The 19,039-nt window shown below is 41.6% G+C and overlaps 1 protein-coding gene across 19 annotated transcripts in view; it reads right to left on the minus strand.

The window, feature by feature from the left end:
- The window catches only part of fnbp1b (formin binding protein 1b), a 62,960-nt gene that overhangs the window by 16,621 nt on the left and 27,300 nt on the right, over positions 1 to 19,039 (minus strand). For 16 of the 19 annotated variants that reach the window (XR_013780852.1, XM_079364521.1, XM_079364523.1 and 13 more), the window contains exons 5-10: positions 13,654 to 13,716; positions 11,817 to 11,921; positions 8,807 to 8,821; positions 5,782 to 5,910; positions 4,691 to 4,837; positions 1,431 to 1,616 (exon numbers count right to left, since the gene is read on the minus strand). Coding sequence is in view for 18 of the 19 variants with exons in the window: in XM_079364521.1 (XP_079220647.1) it covers positions 1,431 to 1,616; positions 4,691 to 4,837; positions 5,782 to 5,910; positions 8,807 to 8,821; positions 11,817 to 11,921; positions 13,654 to 13,716 (645 nt within the window). In the remaining variant the exon portion in view is untranslated. The remainder of the gene's footprint in view (positions 1 to 1,430; positions 1,617 to 4,690; positions 4,838 to 5,781; positions 5,911 to 8,806; positions 8,822 to 11,816; positions 11,922 to 13,653; positions 13,717 to 19,039) is intronic. The other 3 variants (XM_079364522.1, XM_079364520.1, XM_079364514.1) reach the window with 1 other exon arrangement.

Below are 19,039 nucleotides of genomic sequence, written 5' to 3' on the forward strand. Positions count from 1 at the left end.
GACAAAGCGAACAGCAAAGAGTTTGAGTCAAAAGCGCATGCAGGCGCTCGTTCCCGACTTCATCACATGCCGGCGAGGACGAGAAATCCCCCCCCCCGTGTCCCCGAGGACGTCAGCCGCAGAACTTTGAAAGGCCATCCTCACAGTAAAACCTAATTGCTTATTGCTGTATTAAAAAAATCGGACTGCATTATTCATCACCAGTAGTGGAGGAGTTAGGAGAATAAAGCAGCGCGCATGCATGTTCATGTGATTCAGAAAGCTTTCTTACCAACACAAAGAGGGTGAAAAATCACTAAAATCTTTGATTTAGAGTCAGCAATGGGGCTTTTTCTACTTCACTATCTTTAAACAGTTTATTTCCCCTACGTTTGCATGCATCAGAGGAGTAATACCTCTCTGTGTAGGAAATGAATTCTCATCTGAATTAAGTGTGTTGTTTTGGGAGGGTGCACCATTTTCTGGGCTCTGGGTCTCTCCTTCAGATTTGCACCCACTTGCTCCCTGCCCTTCTTTCCCACACACTCCCAGTTGCTCACTCATGCATTGCTCGATTTCAACACCAACAGTGCCAACAGCCCATAAGACAGTCAGAGATCAGTTTTTTTTTTTACTGTTCAGAAGCAGGAAACTGAAGGCGCTCCAACACCAGGAAACTGTTATTTTAGATCAAGTTAATGTCTGCCAGTTGAACCCGTCCACAAGATAAAGGTAGAAATGCATTAGTGTGTGATATAGAAGAAGGGAGGCTCCCATTATTGGTGAGGGTGATTGCCAGGGAGGGGGGAATGGGTGGCTGCTAATAATAATATTAATAATAACCACAACAAAAATGGCAATAGTAACAATGAACTGGCTGCACATTTCTTAACCCCTTGACGCCTGAATTTGTTTCCAAGTATTAAAACATTTTTTTTTACATATGTTTCTGCTTTAAAGTAGATGATAAATTAAGTTCAGAACGTTTATTTGAAAATAGCACATGAATAGATATTATATAAAAATAGCAAATCAAACGGATGTTGTTTTATCTCCGACTGGTCCTATGACAAACTAATGCTTGCAAAAGCTTCCTTGGTATGTATTTGAAAGTGCATCAACCGGCAGTGGAGGAATACGGATGCTATTTTGCATTTGGAGCGGAAGTGGTTTGATGCAAATTTGTGACAGTCGGCGCCAAGGGGTTAAATTAAATGACCAGACGATCTTAACAAAAAGGACATTTAAAACATAACCACTGCTAGGAATGTAACAGATACACATGTGACACTGAACATTTCTACAGTGTTGCAGTACACAACCTACATAACGTCACAAAACCTCCCCGAAGTCTGAAGTGACCTCAAAGTGGAGAAAAATCTTGTTAAAAGAAAAATGTCAGCCCACCATGGAGGCAGGGTGGGATGTGAATGTGTGCACTCGTGTGTTACCTTGTTCTTGTTCTTAATGAAAGGCCACAGTTTGCCCTTGCTCTTGCCGACGGGCCTCTCCTTTGGTTCTCTGGACAGGCTGGTGTCAGACGCCGTCCTCTTCATAGCCTGGCCGTAGTCCTCGAACTCAACATCACCCGGGGGCTCGAACCCGGACTTATATGACTCCACGACCTGCTGCGAGTCCTGGTTGGGAAGGGGAGAGAGAGAGGGGTTGCAGAAATCAGTAACAGCTTCACTTTTAATTTATTTAAATAACAGACAGTCCTCCTCAATATGAATACACTGAAGACTTAATGTCTGCTTTTTAAACCACTAACGGCTCATTTATTGAATTAATCTCAGCACACACATCTGCATGTAAACAGGAATTATAGTGAACATTTGATTTTCATTAGCCGTGCAAACAACTTGTGTTTTCCGACTAAGAGCCAAAACTAAAATATCTATCGTTACAATAAAGCTGTTATACAGTTGGACAATCGACTTTAAAAAAGACAACATTTTAAACATATTGATTTCTTAGGGGAATCTGGGCTATTTAGTTTCTTATTCAGTCTTCCACCATGCCACTCAAATCTGTATCTGAAGTGCAGCTGCAGGCTACTGGTATGATAGGCTGTGTCGGCGTGGCAGAGTGTTTTCTTTGGGCTCAGGACTCGTGCAAATAGGCGGGGCTCACTGATTCTGCGTTTATTTTTTTGGATCAAAGTTGTATCACCTTAATTCATTTAACTATTCAACATATAAACAGAATAATTTGACAACGCAAAGCAATGGCAAAAAGGTGGGGAATCTCTGTGTGTTTAGATTGTCCATCTAATCACAACGCCAGGTGATAAGATGCAACACAGTAGAGGCCTGGTGACTCTCTTGTTCGTTTTTAACTGGTCCAGTCCATGAGAATGGCATGAGAGAGAGAGAGAGAGAGAGAGAGAGAGAGAGAGAGAGAGAGAGAGAGAGAGAGAGAGAGAGAGAGAGAGAGAGAGAGAGAGAGAGAGAGAGAGAGAGAGAGAGAGAGAGAGAGAGAGAGAGAGAGAGAGAGAGAGAGAGAGAGAGAGAGAGAGAGAGAGAGAGAGAGAGAGAGAGTGAGTTTTGTAGTTTGTAGGCCACTGAAGAAAGAGGAAAAGACCCAAATCTGTCAAGTAGGAGTTACGACAAAAACAATGAACGCAGCCAGCACAGACACAGGAAGAAGAACATTAATCATGTGCAGTGTGCATCGGCCAATCTAAGCTGATAAGAGCCGGGGGTCAAGAGATCCTGGGCTGTGCAATGTATACATGGGAAAAGGCAAGTTTGTCTATATAACACTACTCGTAGATGGAGAAAATATGAGGAGCTTCACAGAGTTAAGACAAGGACATTAAAAACATTAAAAGAAATATGATATTAAGAAGAGTGTGACAGAAGGAGAGACAGAGAGAGACTGAAGGAAGGAGCATGTGATGAGTTATTCTGTGCTGTTGTTTAGTGCTGCAGACAGTCACAGGATGGAGTCATCTCCCTGGAGCCGAGCCATGCACTCTTTCTCAGAATCACACACACACACACACACACACACGCGCACACGCACACAGACACACACACACACATATACTATGCGATGCCTGGGGATAGTCTTGCTTTCTGTCATACGGCAGGCAGCCAACGTGACATTTTAATACATCACACAGCTCGTTTTGTCTTTTAAGTGGCTAAATGCTGTCTTTTATTTTGAAATCAAAATGTTAAAACAGTAAAAAAGCCCTTTGATACGAGTGCACATCAGTGGTCTGAAAGTGTTTAAAACTGAAATAGACAGACGCTTGTTTAAAGCAAAGGAAGTGCAAAGTGATTCAACTTCCTCCCGTTTCTGCAACTGATACAAACATTTCTGGGAAATAGCCTTACTCTCCTTCAAACAGTGTTAAATAACAAACTGTTCTAATAATCATATCTGGCTGTTAGATATAAGGCTCTTACTTCAGGGGAAATAAATCATGCGTGCATGTGGAACTTATTTGTCATTTATTTTTTTCATCAGCACAGACCCTCAGCCCCGTCCTTTTTTAGAGAAATACAGCGTGTGCTTCTGCAAAAGCGTGACAGACATTTTGCTCAGTGCCGATATGGGCCTCATGCAGATATACATTTGTATCCGCTTTCTTCTAAAGTACCCTAAAACTTCAAATAAAAGTCAATTCCCATTCCCATCAATTCCCAATGGCCCTTGCTGCTGGGCCACTGGTATGGCCTGTCGTTATGACAAATGAATAAGTAGGATTAAAACCGCAAGCGGTGATGACGGGCCTGAAGCACCCTGTGCATGTCGGGGTGTGCTGCGACCGCGGGATTGTGACTGCGGGACTCTAACCGCAACACTTGGCCAAGCAGCAGGCCTTACAGTTTGATTTGTCTAAAAGTCAAAGTTTGACAGTACACCGAGGCCACGCCCTTTTGTGTAGAATCGCGAGGAGCACAACAGGATATCTTAAACATGTCTGGAACACACCGACACTGAGTTGGTAATTCAATTCAATTCAATTCAATTGAATGTCATGTCGTAGAAAACAAAACAACGCTGAGTTTGCAACGATCAGAAGACCCCGGTCGTACAAGTTCCTTCAAATAGGTAACCTGTGAAACACGAATTTGAGCCAATTGTCTTGACACAACTTAAGATAACAGTTTGAGTGAATTTTATAGGCTGACAAACCCAGGCTATTAATTGTTATACAATAACATTTTTGTCATCGAGTAGTTTCTACACCTTTTATAGAGTTATGCTCTATGTGTACCTCTGCATATTCACAACAAACAACGAATTCTGCGAATAATCAAAACAAAAAAAAGTTTATTGTATCTTTAAAATGCACATAATCTCATATCAGTAAATCAAAAATGTTTCTTTGCTCTCTTTTAAGCCAGACTCAATACTCAATCCAAAATCACTCAAAGTCTATCTTACACTGCATGGGTAAGTATAAGTGTAAGTATAAAGGTCCACACACATCCTGAATCATTCTTTTAAGCTATTCTTTTACTTTACAACTCAGTCCTCCCACAGATCTTTGTTGTTAACGGGTCAGTTGTTTTATTCTCAAAATACCCCCCAAAGAGTAACAACCCACAGCCACACTTGTGGGTCAAATGAAAGCCTAAACGGTGAAGTGTGTGGGCTGTGACTGACACCCTGGCTGAGTGAGTAATGTGTCCCATATGGCGGTGTCTCTGAGTGTGTTTGCGTGTGTGCACATATCTACATTGTGTATACTCACAGTCTTGGGCTCGATGGACTCAGCTGCTTTCGTCATGCCGTCTAAACATTTCCCCACGATTGGCAGCACTTGGCGGTCCACGTCTGCAAACGTCTTCATGCACACTCCCAGCCTCTCGATTCGTTTCTCCTCCATTTCTTGAAGTCTCTACATGAAAGGGCAGGCACACACATCTGTGAATACAAGGTTCTCTGGATTGTGCAATCAAATAAAACCTGAGGGAGCTGCGTGGAAAAAAAAAAAAATGTTTTCATTCTAAAGATCTGAATGGACTGTCATTGGATGAGCACCAAACATTCGGACGCACATCAGAGAGTAAGTACAGCACAAGCTAGGACCTAGAAAATAGGAAACAACATCATTAAGTGTAAACAGCTTTAAGTGCTGACTGGTAATGCACAGAGGCAAATCACCGCTTTATCCTAAAAGCGTTAACCTGAGATTCCCACCCTGCTCTCCAGAAGAATTGCACGGTTATTAAAAACGAGTAAAACCCAGAATAAAGTCACACGTTTAAAACCTTTAACTGGAAAAAAAAGCATCAGCTGTAACTTTGTGGTGAACAGCTAAAGAAGATTAAACTAACAGACATGAAGTAAGGTAATATCCTTTTAGGTCTTTTCATGAACTATATCAATTCTTAACAGTGGTGTGATTCATTTTCATGCACTGCGTTGGAATCCCAAACAGCTTGTACAAAATGACTGCCCTCTTTAGAATGATGCATTTTTACCCATTAGAGGTTCACGCATGTTCGGAGTGTATTTTTAGTCGTCGACCCAGAGGGGAGTGGGGGCGGTTGCATTGAATTCACAAGCCAGCTAATGATTGCACATGAATGCACCATTCTGCCAGACCTCTCAATCTGTCTGCACTTGGAGATGCATTTTGCACGGGGGCATATTTTAAAAAGAGTAAAAAGATAAACACAAAACACCAAAAGATATGTGTGTTTGTCTGGTTGAAAAAATCTGATTTATGGGAAACAATATTTACCCGAGAATTGTAGGTTTGTTTATCAACTTTCTAAGCGCAGGTATCTGCATCAGTGTATGAGTGTGGGCCATATGTTGGCGAGCTGTCATGTTTACCTGAAATATGTTGGGGATAACGGTGAAGTAATGTTCATTCTGCTCCTGGTTGAACTTTTGCAGGTAGGCGGAGTAATCGTTCTTACTGTCGGTCGCCATCTGGTGCCTCATCTGAGCTTGCTGTCGAGCCTGAAGAGAAAAAAAAACAACAAAAAAACACAAACATGCACATCAGAGACTCGTTCACTTCACCAAACCTCAGTGGCCCCTGATGAACACGGACATATGGGTTACACACACACACACACACACACACACACACACACACACAACGTACACGCACATACACAGCCAGAGCATAAAAACCTACAAGAGTTGACAGTTTGTATATAAGGATGTTCTTACGTGCACATGTATATAAACACATAAAGACAGAGCTCTTGGTCACAGGTGCAAACCCGAGTCGGGCAGCTGCAGCAGTTATTAGCGTCAGACTTTACAGTAAGTAGAACAAACACATAAAAGGAGATACAACAGGCTGCAGAATGGAGGGGATTTGGATTTTGATTGCCCGCCCAGTCTGTCCTGTCTCTGCTGTCAATAATGTTGATTATTTTAAGCTAGTTGAGTCTCAGGGAGGAAAGGCAGGCAGTCAGAAACGCAGCGGGAGCAGCCTATTACAGATCCAAGGCAAGCAGATGGAGATGAGATTATCTCAGCTAGACAGCATGTGGGGTGTGTTTATGTGTGTGCAGTGTTCATGTGTGTGTGTATGTTCGGGTTGCTAAGTACTCGTATCTGTTTCCTCTCTCCGTTAGATCTGAAGTCTGTCCAGACATGAATAGTGTTTTCATTGGGTCAGATTTAGCAAAGGATCACCGTATGAACCTCTGACCGCATTTATCAAATAAATGAATGCAGTTAAAGAGGAATTTAAAAAAAAAAAAAAAAAAAGCAGCCAATCTGCAAAAAGTCACATTTAAGTGTTACGAAATATCTCAAATTTTTACTCATGTTTTGTCTGGCAAGATATTTCTGCTCTTGCAGTTTTTAAGACAGCGATGGCTCTCGTTATGATCTTACGTGTCATTAACTCTGTGATTAAGATAAAAACTTGTCACCAAGATCTTTTTTTTATTGTTTCTATCTGACTTTCTACTGGACATTACAAAACTGCTTTGTCAAGATCAGGAGTTCTTATTTCAGGCATCCTTTCATTTTCAGCTCTTCAACTATTCAAGTACAAATAAGTTAAGTTGAGCAAATGAAAATCCCATCTGTGCTTAAGCCATAAAAAAACGAGCTATAGAGCTACCAAACACCTGAACAACAGAACAGACTTATGGCCATTTGAACTGTTGTATTGTGTTAATTAGGGCTGGAAATCTTTGGGTGTCTCACAAGTCGATTTTGATTCTTGGGTTTAGTCCGGTCATCTGTGAGACTGGCTGAATCTCTTGTTGTTTAGCTGTTTTTTTTTTATTGTACTAAGTTAAAGAGGTAGCTTTAGCACTTAGCAGGGAGTGACTGATGTATATGATATAGAACTTCACGCATTGGAGGTTTTTATTTTAATCTCTCATCCATTTCCAGACAATTAGAAAAAGTGTAAGATGTTAACATAAAGGACATTTTCCATCTTCTCTTCCCATCAGACAAATGTGTATTTAACCTTTTTTTTTTTTTTTTTTAATTCTGTATGTAATATGTATCTGGTCTATTGGCAGATCATTTTGCTGGTGCGAGGTTGTATTTGGACTTCTTTAATGTTGTTTTGTTCTTGTTTTAGGAGCGGACTTTATGTGTATGCTGGACAGCGGACAGCAGTGGGAACACAAGCCTGATCTGTCATCGTCCTGGGGGAAACATTAAAAGAACTTCATCCAGTTTTCACCCACACACCAATCAGGCAGAGAGCAGAGTCTCCCACACTCACTCACACATGTGGGTAAGTAATAGATGACATACAAGGGAGCAACAAAAAAAGGCAGACATCAGAGCAGAGACACTTGTCAGACACAAAGGTATGTTATTTCCAGCATTAGGGGAGGGGACGGGCAGTTAATACTTTTGGTGGAAAGTTATCGTCATCCAGAGAAAATCTAAAACGCACATGTCAAAGTCCAGCTGCTTGAAATCTACTGCATGCCTGTCTGTGAGCGTGCAGTTGTGCATTGGTGGCTAGGCTTCTGGAGTAAGTGCATGCAAAGTGTGCGTGTGTTGCATGTGTTGGGCAATGATGAGGGTACACACTGTTGCCATGGTAACTTTGCAAGACAACAAAATCTTATAGCAGGCTGCTGAGCATGCAGCTGCACTACATCCGGTTGTCACTTCCTTGATAATGACGGGGGGTTTTTTTCAGTTCCTCACACTTCGCATATTGGCAGTACGAGTGTGTGTGTGTGTGTGTGTGTGTGTTCATTAGTTATTAAATTACGCTTAAACTAATGATAATTTCCACACCTGAAAATCCAATTATTTTCAGGATTAATTGATAGAGATTCTTTTTAATCACAACTTCCCAAAGTTTAAAGTGTCCTCTACACATTTCTTCTCTTGCACAATCAAAATTCTGAAACATATTTTGATAAAAAGGAAGTATTTTTTCGTTTGAGAAGCTGGACACAGCTATTCATTAAAATGTTGGCTAGAAAAAAAAAAAAAATCATTTAACATCCAAATGATTGGAAATGATCTCTTTTTCTGTACATGAATATACATCAGTAGATCAGTATCACTAGTATGTATCTAAACTATGCATCTTTCCTTCAATCCTTGTACTTACACAAGATTACAAACAAAGATGACAAAGGTGAACAAAATCTGAATGAAGGCTGCTTTGAACACGCGACATATTCAGCGTGTCTTCTTACATCACACATATAACCCAACGAGACGAGGAGCAGCTCACAGAACCAGACAGGACAAGGCGTGTTAGCAGTGACCCGGGCAAGGCTGTGTGTGTCGGGACATGAGTCGAGACAGAGTGTGAGTTCCCACAGACACTGTACCACAGGCTCTCTCTCTCTCTCTCTCTCTCTCTCTCTCTCTCTCTCTCTCTCTCTGTGTCTGCTGGACCTACCTTGTGGGAACTTCGCTTCAAGGCGTGGCATTAAATAAATATACAAACACACAAAAACAAAAAGAGGATTGTTAGCCGTTTCCGGCTGAACGAGAAGTTGCCATGGATTCACTTCCTGGACCACCAGGCGCGTCATCACTCAAAAACATGACAGTGACATGCCTGTTCAGTAAACCACGCTCTAATGGAAGAGGCTGAACACAGGTGGAAAGGAGGGTGCCTTCGTTCATGCTCCACGTGTTTGTGTGTGTGCTAGTGGGGGCCCAAATAAAACAGGCTTTGTGGATATCATGGCTGTGAATCTCAACCACAAACGGACAGATTTGTTTACCAGAAGAGGAGAGTAACGAAAAGTTAGAAGTTATCTCCAGCTGCAGAGAAAACCACAACACCTCAGCTTAACAAAAAGCAGCTTTTTGAGCATCACATAAGAGACCAATTGTTCTTCTGGAGCTTGACAGAATATTTACTCAGCTTACTCATTTTTTATTGTTACTGACATGTAGCTTATCTGAAAAAGTTCATTTCTTCCCTTGTTCCCTTTAGCTGTAGGATATAAACGTCCATGGACACAATTACGCCTACGATTAGTCTAAACACTCTTTTTTTTTCTTCTTTCCTTTCTGTCAACAAGCTGCAACTCTGACTTCACCAAACACTCTGAGCTCGCAACATTTTCATCACACGTTCTAAACTGAGACGCACGATCCGCTCAAAAGCAAAAAGAAGACGGCGATCTAAAAATGACAGCTTGACTTTTGCTTCACTTTCGGTATCACTCGTGCACTCAAATGTAGTGACAAAACTATACTTGCATTTATATAAATGTAACCTTGACAACCAGCAAGTCTAAACACTGAACGAAGCATCGCAGCTGGAGGGACTCTAAATATAACAAACAAATATATAAATAAGACACACACTCTTCCTTTCCTTCTCTCACACAGACACACCTTCACACACATTTTATAAACTCTCAATAAGTAATCAGTGTAGAAAAAAACAGGTAATGCAGATACAATATGGCACCAAACCATCAAATACCTGTTAGAAAAAAGAGACACTCAAGACAGGGATTTATCGATGTGTGTGTGGGAAGGAAGATCCACTTCTCCTCTGCAGTCACTGATATGTGAGTGATCTAGTTTTTCTCTCTTTGATATACATAGAAATGTGAGCACGGGTGAGAAAAAGAGAGCGGAGGCTGTGTCCAAGCATACACAGACGTTATCTTTTGTACTGAATGTTACTATGTGTTCTGGCAGCATGCAACACTGAAGAGCACGTGTCTCCCTCTGCAGAACTATCTCACTGCATGGTGTAATACAGGCAGGGATTCAGTGTTCATACTGAGGTAAGGGTGAGTAATTGAAGGACAGCACAGGTGGTTCACTTTCTTTCATGTTACTGACATTAGCGCTCTTTTTACCTTCATATAATCACTTAGCTTGTATCTGTTTTCCTACAGCTTGAACTACACTGATCACTAGGTCACTATAGACTTACTGTAATGGCCAAGGCTCAAATCTCTTTTTCGACTGACCTGCGTATCCGACCCCCCCCCCCCCAAAAAAAAAAGCCTCCCAAAAAAATCCAGAGACAACATTTATTATAATCCATTGCTTTAAAAAGACAACAGCTAACATGATATTATCATTCAACCCTTTTTCTAGCTAACGTTGTTTAATCCTGCGTTTGATGTCAGAGGAAACCAGCCACAGTTTGATCCCTCAAATGTGTGAAAACACAAACGTTTCCAAGAAAACGTGAGAGGCCTGTTTGAGAGCGAGTCATTGTTTAAAGCTTCACATGAACCCAATTGTGCTGTTTGACTCTGAAACTTTCAAAGAGAACTGTAGTTTGTGTGTCATAACAATTTATCCCCAAATGAAAGAGAACTGGAAAGCAGTATAAGGGGAAAACTGAGTTTTCCAGTTTCCCACTTGAGTTCTGTTTCAATTTTTCTTGAAAGTTAAAAAAAAAAAAAAAAAAAAAAGTACAAAAGAATCTGGACTTCTAGATCAGAGCAGCATTAAAGCACCAACAGAGACTGCAATAAACAGTGTTCAAAAGAAGAAAAAACTAAGTCTCCTTGAAGACTTGAGTGGTGTATTAAAGATCTGTTTACTAATGAAATGAAGCACTGAATTATGTGTGATGGATGAGCCTGTTCATGCTCCAATAAAGATCATATCTGTGCTCAGACACTACAGCATTCTTGTTTCCCTTTTGCTATTTTCTTGACTTGCTGTTCCGGCTCTTTCCGGCTGAGCTCGGTGTTAAGCCCATTGTAGCCCTTTGGCTGTGCGTTCAGGGTGCAGAAAGACTCTTTCTTTCGGCCTGTATTTGCATAATAATCGGGTCTGAACTGTGTCAACTCTGAGCCTGGGCTCTGCTCCAACAGCTGATGAAGCAGCATGACCCATGATGCCTTGCGAACAGGGTGCTGTGTGGGTTAGAGGCGGAAATTTTGAGGCCTAATTTAATTGGTTATGACAACAGGAAATGACATCAGCTTCGTGCCTGGAGGGCCTCGGGTGTACACGTCATTAGAATCTTATGATCGAGGCGTGTTTTCTTATTTATTAAGGAGGGTACATAAGAGCAACGTAGAAAAAACCCCCAAAACATCCACACACTAAAAACACAAACAAACACGACACGGTCGTCTCTGTTGCCCTAACAGCACAGCAGCTTGTCCGGTGGCTGTTTAACAATGATAGTGAGGACTCGCTGCTGCAATCAGCTTTCTTTTGCTTTCAGATCACTGCTCTGCAGAGACAATGCCTGCGCTTACACACTTGTTCCCTGGCATCAAACACATGCTCACTTAATCTTTGCTCCCTTTCTTTTCCGTGGAATGAGGAGTCAGGACTAAAAGGGGGGGGGAACGTAAAACAAAATAGGGAAAGAAAAAGGGAGGGGTTGACGCGTGAGGAAGGCCAGGCGTCTGCGTTAAACATGGAGGGTAAAGGACGAGCCGGCGTGTTCGGCCGCCGCTGACGCATACCTTTTCCACGTCGGCCTTAGTCACGTTGATGTCAGCATCCATCTTCTCAAAGTACTGCTGCGCTCTGTCCGCCTCTTTGCAGTCCCTCTCAAACTTTCTTTTACTCTGAAAAAAACAAAAACAAACTCAATTCAGACGAAGACATCGCTATATAGCTTGACCTTTAAATAAGCATAGCAATGATCGTCATAACATGTGCGTATACGTCATATCGGATTCAGACGCAGCATTGTGTGCGGCAGAGGTCAGTGTGTGCCAATGACACAGCCATGGGGTTTGTCAAAGTCTGCAGTCTGCACATTAAACAAATGTTCATAGTGCTCATTTGTGTACAGAAAAACAACCATTCATCCAACCCTCTCTCGACCCCTCAAACTGAACAATCAGTGTTTGTTGGGCCAGCGTGCACTCTGAACTGCGCCTATCTGCCTCACACACACACACAATGGGATCATTGAACGGGCAGTGAAGTTTGAGGAGGACAAGGCAGTTATGCATCTCTCTCTCTCTCTCTCTCTCTCTGCTCTGTCAAAGGGGCCAGGCAGAGTTAAGGAGTGGTGTGCAGTGTAATCTCTATGTTTGACGTAAAGAAATAAAACAATCCTTATCTCCTTTTATTGATGTTTTTTTTCTAAATAAAATATGAAATTGAGGCTTTCCTTCTGTTTGGTTTAAGTAAATGCAGTAACACTTTCTTCAATAAAGACAGCGTAAGATTTGAACCAACATAATTTGCCGTCTCAACTGTAGCTTTGTTTAACACATTTTATTTCATACTTCCTTATTTGTTCAAAAAAGTGTCAATCCTAATTGATTAGACTTTTTTGGCAGTCTGAGGGCTTTATGTGTTTAAGTCTACAGCATTTAGTTATTTCTGATCCGGATGTTTTTAATGCTGTATCTCTTATTAGAAAGTCTTTTATTGTTTCAGAAACCACGTTAGGGATCCCTCAGAGCATAATGCTCGGTCCTCTACTGATGTTTGCTTTTTTTCAATCTCGGTAGCACTCACCCTACAGGTGAGGCGGCCCGCAACAATGGAGGTGTCTAATAATGAGCAACAACAAAGTTGTTAAATTACTAGTCGATTTGTTCATGATGGGGAACGTTTATGTTCGCGTTGCGATCCTGTGCTTGTGCATGAGCAACTGTAATGTGCCAAAACCCGCCTCTTTCAACAGTGCCAGGGCAAGTCATTAAGTTCTATAGGTAGCCAGGTGAAGTTATCATAAAAAGCATAAAAAAATGCACGCAAAGGTCATTCTTTAATGTCATAATGAAACTGCGGTGAGCTTAAATATGCTCTCTGCAAGCCGACACCTCTATTCTCAGCTGAACTGTTTATTCTGTGAGCAGAAATAGACATCTCTTTGTAACAACACTCTATGACTGCAAACAGACCCTGTGTTGCAGTTCAAAAGCTCAAAAAAGAAGGGGGGAATTATTTGTCAGACACGTCAGAAACATTCAAGAATGTCATGTTTTGTTGAGTTGATCATTTGAAATGTAAAATTGACAACTTTTCCAGATTGGATTGATTAAATAAATATGGAGTGATAGTTCCCAAGTCTGTCATTAGCCCCTTCATTTTGGAGCAGTAAATGTATTCATTTTCTCCTTCTTGATTAATTCTGAAAATCTCCTAATGTCGTGTATGTTATTGTTTTGGGGTTTCGATATTTGGTCTTGAGATAAATTTGCCCTGGATCAGAGTTATAGAATGAAGTTAATCACGAGGTCATTGCGTGTGAAATGACGCTACGACTTCCTAGCGTTGCCTCTTCCCCGACTGCAACAACTGTAACCAGCTGATATTAGAGTACAGTGAGTGACTTACCGATTCCAGCTGTTTCCACGAGCTCTCCACATGCTGCTGTGCCTTACGTCCCTCTTGGAAATGCTGTGAGAAAGAGGGGAAAATACAATATCATCACACTGTTCAGAAGCTCAGAGGATTTCAAAAGGTGAACCTGCCCTTGACACACTCAAATTGATAAATTAGAAGCAGCTGGAACACGACCATTAAACATTAGGATGAGTACTCACACTGGGAAGGGGAAGTATTAGTGTCAACTGGGAAAGTAGGGCAAATACTGTAGTTATATTAAAATGATGACCATAAAACCCTCAAGCTTAACTGTTTGAGATATCAGAGCTCAAGCAAATGGCTTTAAGTCGCTTTGATTACATATCCACCAGATTGTGGCCCCAATACTTCCCCACATGTGCACCAAAGCTGTTGACTTTGGCGCTCTACCGTTGAGAAGATAATGACTTCAACATTCTGTGCATTAAGGACTAACACTAAAAATCAACAGACTGGCTTAATAACAAGTAGAAAGTTCAATCAAATTGAAAGGTCACATAAACTGTGGATAATTTGACAATGATCAATCCGGAAACCCTGGGCTGTTTTTATGCTGCCGAAAAGTCACGTTGTGCACAGAGTGTGCCAAAGGTGATGAACAATCCCAGGAAGAGGAAAATATTCGAAAGTCACCAAAAAAACCCCAGTAAAATAAAAAGGGCAAACATAGACACTACAGTGCGGTCCTTGTTAACACTACTGCTGGGTGAAGCAGACATTCCTATGGTTTAAACCTGTAACACTGACAGTATCCATTTCTATTCTCAGGCTCTTTTCATCGCACTTTTTTTTTGTCCTCCCCTAAAAAAATAAATAAATGATGCACATTTGATGTAGGTAATATGCAGTGGGGAAAATATCTGCAACATGGCAGCTACTGTTCGAGAGGATACTGGAATAAGATGAGGAGGAAGGCTCACAGATTGAAGGAGGGATTTTGTATGGGAATGAACTGAGCTTCAGTGATCATACCATGAGAAAAAAAAATACAAATAAAATAAATAAAAGCGGCCAGATATTGTTATCTAGGGGGGCACAGCCAGCTCATAAGCATCAGACACAGTGCGCGGTGTATTTCTGTAAACGGCCTCACTTGGCCTGTATCCCTTGCAGGGGTCCAGCACACTCGGCCCAGAAGGCAGAGTTCATCTCTGTACAGCTCAATGTGTGGATGGATCACAGCCAGATCCCCCGGAAACTCAGAGCATAGACTCTAAAGCTGTGTGGTTCAAAACTAGATTTTTACTCATTAATCTATTTTAAGTGTTCAAACTGCTTTTTTTTTAATTGTCTGCAGTCATGTTCATTTGCTGGAGAAGGATCAGAAAAAGTCAAATTCTAATGAAAACATTTAAAGGACACTTGACTATCAATGAGCTAGCCGCTGGTTCCAGAGACTGTGGAAGTAGCTGAGCTGAATATCGATGCTGCTCTTCAATAACAGACCCAGGCTATTCTCCTGAAGAGAAAGCTAGTGCTTGTACATTTTCTTGCGATTTCGCGCTTCAGATGGAACAAGAAAGTTGTCGGGTTTTTTTGTTTACTTTCTCACACAAGCGAGGGATGTGAAATGGACAAGAAGTGAAAGCTAATCTCACCTGAAGCACGCTGAACAAGAGAGTAGTTAGTGAGAATGTGTCCTGCTTTACCTCTGCGGGTCGCACTTCTCTTTCCCCAAAGGGAAGCTTAGGGACAAAAAGGGAAGTGCTCCAGTGTTTCAGAGGAAGTATTTGAGTTCTAACAGAAAACGGGACAATGTAGAGTTCAGTTGAAGCGATACAAAGGCAATTTGATCTTCTTTTTTTTCCCAAATGCTGTAGAGACCCTGACCTTCGAATTGCTGTTTGATAAGAGTCGACGATGAGCTGTTTCAAATATGTCTCACTGAATGTTAATGCTGCAGAGAAGATAAGACAAAGGCCTCCTGAAGCATCGCACACAAGCACACTGGGTAACCTCCGTGTTGCTGCGCACATACTTCCAGCCAAATATTTGTCTCCATAACAACGTCTGAAAAAAATAAAAAAAAATAAAAAAATAAATAGCATCTCCCGCTGGCTGCATGAATAAATCTTCCATTGCTGTGAATCAAAACAAACTAAAGTGACACTCTTCCCCCAAACACCTCCAGCACATCTCTTAAAGATCTCTGCTGAAGAATGAAGACGAAGCGACTTCTTCAAACACGAGCTCGTTCACCTTCAGACACCATAAAAAAAAAGGGGAGTGTGTCAAAGGTTCGAAGATGATGCCATTGTGTCAGAGACATCGACGGTACTTGAACAGGTCGCTAACCTGCAGCTGCCACTCTTAAGCTGCTTTCACATAACACACTCATAAACATTTCTTGATATTTTTAAGACCTCCTGCCCTGAGCTTTTCCCCCACAGTTATTATCCATGGAGATAGCGAGAGGCTGCGTCTGAAGACGAAGGATATGACGTGAAAGGGACACTGCAGCTGTTGTGTTTACAAGATATCCAAGATGGCGGGCGACAGCAGAGTCCAGTCTGAGTGGACGTGAGACAGACATGCACTGATAGGGCTGAGAGAGAGAGAGAGAGAGAGAGTGACTCACAAGCTTCCCTCCACACACGCGCCTTCATGTCAACATTTTCCACAAAACTCTGATAGGGTGACAGAAACATTTCAAGCCAACTCGTTCCTGAGGCTTCAAGCTACGTCACCGACGTTTGAAAATAGATAATTTAACAAAGTGGATGGATTTCAGTCAGCAGCAGCTCAGCTCTCTCACGGGAAAGCACTGGATTGGCAGTGACTCCAACTCACAGAAACCCTCAGACCAGAACATTTTCAGGAAGCATCTAGAAACTCATCTGTAGACAATCCTTCATGTAATCAACTATCCTTCCTCATGCCTACTTCTTTTTTTTTTGCGCCTGTGTTTTTCCTTTGTGCATGTTTTCCTGTTTTTACTTTTTGCATGTGTGAAGCGCCTTGTTTTAAACGTGCTCTATAAAGAAAGACTCACTTTCTTACTTCAAATGCTAAACTGTTTTAAATGAGTGTCTTGAGTGCTTGAATTTCCCTCGGGATCAATAAAGTATCTATCTATCTATCTATCTTGTTCACCAGGTCTGTTTTTGAAAAAAGGGGCACTCCTTAGAGAATCTTAACTGAAAAACAAATTGTAGCACAGGTTGCAGGTTCAACTCCCCCCAATCTGTTCAAACAAAGGCCTAAAAGTCCCAAAAATTATCTTTAACCCCCCCCCCCCAAAATCGAGGACTTCGATGGTGGCAACTCAGCGTGCACACGCTCCTGATGTCTGCAGTGGTAAACTGATTCAAGACAAATAGAGAAAGAACAGAAATCAACAACCTTTTAATGGTGACATTTTTCACTCCAGCTCAACATTTCACTCGTGTGAAGGGGGCTGCACATGTATATTCCTGCACACACACACACACAAGCTTTAGGTGATCTGTTAGTCATTCATCGTAGTGACTTGGCTCATAGGAATGTGCACCTGCAGTCCTGCACAGTTGTCAGCACACATATAATCATCCCATACTACAAATAGTCACAAGTCGTACCGGATCGAGACACCAGAGAGAGATTATAAAACCTCCCGAGACTCCTCTCCTCGAGCTTAGAACCCTTAGAAACACAAAGAAGGGATCGGACATTGTGGATTCAGATTGCAGCAGTGGAAAGATCCAATTCTTCCTCGCTGCTTCCTGTTTGTCTTTCCACTCAGCATAGGAAGGCATGTGAGGCCTCTCCAGAGAGACACATTGTTCTTTTTCGCTGTTGCACCATGGCAGCGTCTCTCCTCCAGATAAATGAGGGATCCTCGGCCCAACTCACCTAAAGAGCTTTTATGGTGCATTGTGGTTTTTCTTTTTTCTTTTAAATTCCAGCTGACTTTCCTGTAAATGTGCTGCCTACTTTTTTTTAGCCCTGACAGCTGAATAAAATGTTTCCTTTTTCTTTTTCTTTTTCTTTCGCGAGCTGGGTGAAGCTGTCACAATGTTGAAAGGTGGGTGTCAGTACACTCTCCATTGAGAGATGTAACCACGTCACGTGCTTTACTGTGGATACAAAAGAGCACAGTCTGAACTTAACCTTCACTAACACATGTCCATGTGCACTGTAAATAGTGTGGTGTGACGGTGAGTGGACTGTCTCTGTAGAGTGCGAGGGTCTTCATTAGGCCTTATTAGAGATGATACCTATGCCCTGATCAGGTCGGCAGTATGCTGACTGAACACCTTGTTATGATTCCTCAGCACAATCCCAATCCACTGAGATGTACAGTGTGTGCTCTTCATCCCATATTAACCCCGCTGTCTCCTCATCACTGCCAACTCTAGTATTTGGGGATAAACAAACAGCAGCTGCCATTTTTTTGTGGCTTCGGAAACACTTTAATCTTTCTACTTCTGTGACGTTATACTGAAAAAAATTAGAACAAACTAAGCTCCCTTTCTTTAAAAAAAAAAAAAAAAAACAACTACAGAGTGCTCGCAAATAAAACACTCTAAGGCAACATTCTTGGCCTCACCTAGCTGCCACCCCAAGCTGAGCTTAGCGAGAGGTTCGGTCAGGGAAAGGGCGAGGAAGAAAGGGAGTCGAGCACAGTTACATAACAAGCCCACATAATAAAAAACTAATGAGAGGCATTCTTCTTCTTCTCCTTCTCGCTTTGGCTGATGGGGGGGGGGGGGGATTTTACCTGACCAATAGGCTTCCTGTAAATACAGAAGGGGAACAACTTGACCCCTCTCTTCTAATCCAGCTGTCTGGCTCTGCAGCAGCTCTGTCTGACATCGAGACACATGTTCAAAAGAAGCACGAAGTGGCGCTTTACAAACGGCTTTTCATCTACAAAGATGACTGTTTTACTTTTACCAACACTCTGCTGATAAAAGGGAATTCCTTTTTTATTTTTTTCCAAAGGCCCGATTTTTTTTTTCTGTTTTTGTTGCAAAATGAAAGAATGTTGTTTTTATCCTTTGGGCAAGACCTTATCATTACAATCCTTTTATTTTGACCTCTCCAGCTTTGGGATCAATTTTGGGGCTTTTTTTTTTTTGAAGACATGGAATATGTTTGTGCTTAATACGTCTGCCCACTAAACACAAAGTAGGAAAAAGTAAGTTGATAAATGACTAACTGGCTCTAAAAGTAACTCTCTTACAAAACGGTCTCACTCTTTCTGTAATTGTTTTAGACAATTTCAGACGATGTGAGCGCGAAAGTGTGAAAAGAACTACATTCTCATCACAGCCACAGGCTAAAGCAATCTACAGAAGCACGAACAAAACCTTTTTGTACTAAAAAAATATTGAACAGTGTACGTATATAAAACAAGTGTGATGATACAGAATTC

Source organism: Symphodus melops (genome assembly GCF_947650265.1).
Source record: "Symphodus melops genome assembly, chromosome: 16".
NCBI classification, from domain to species: Eukaryota; Metazoa; Chordata; class Actinopteri; order Labriformes; family Labridae; genus Symphodus; species Symphodus melops.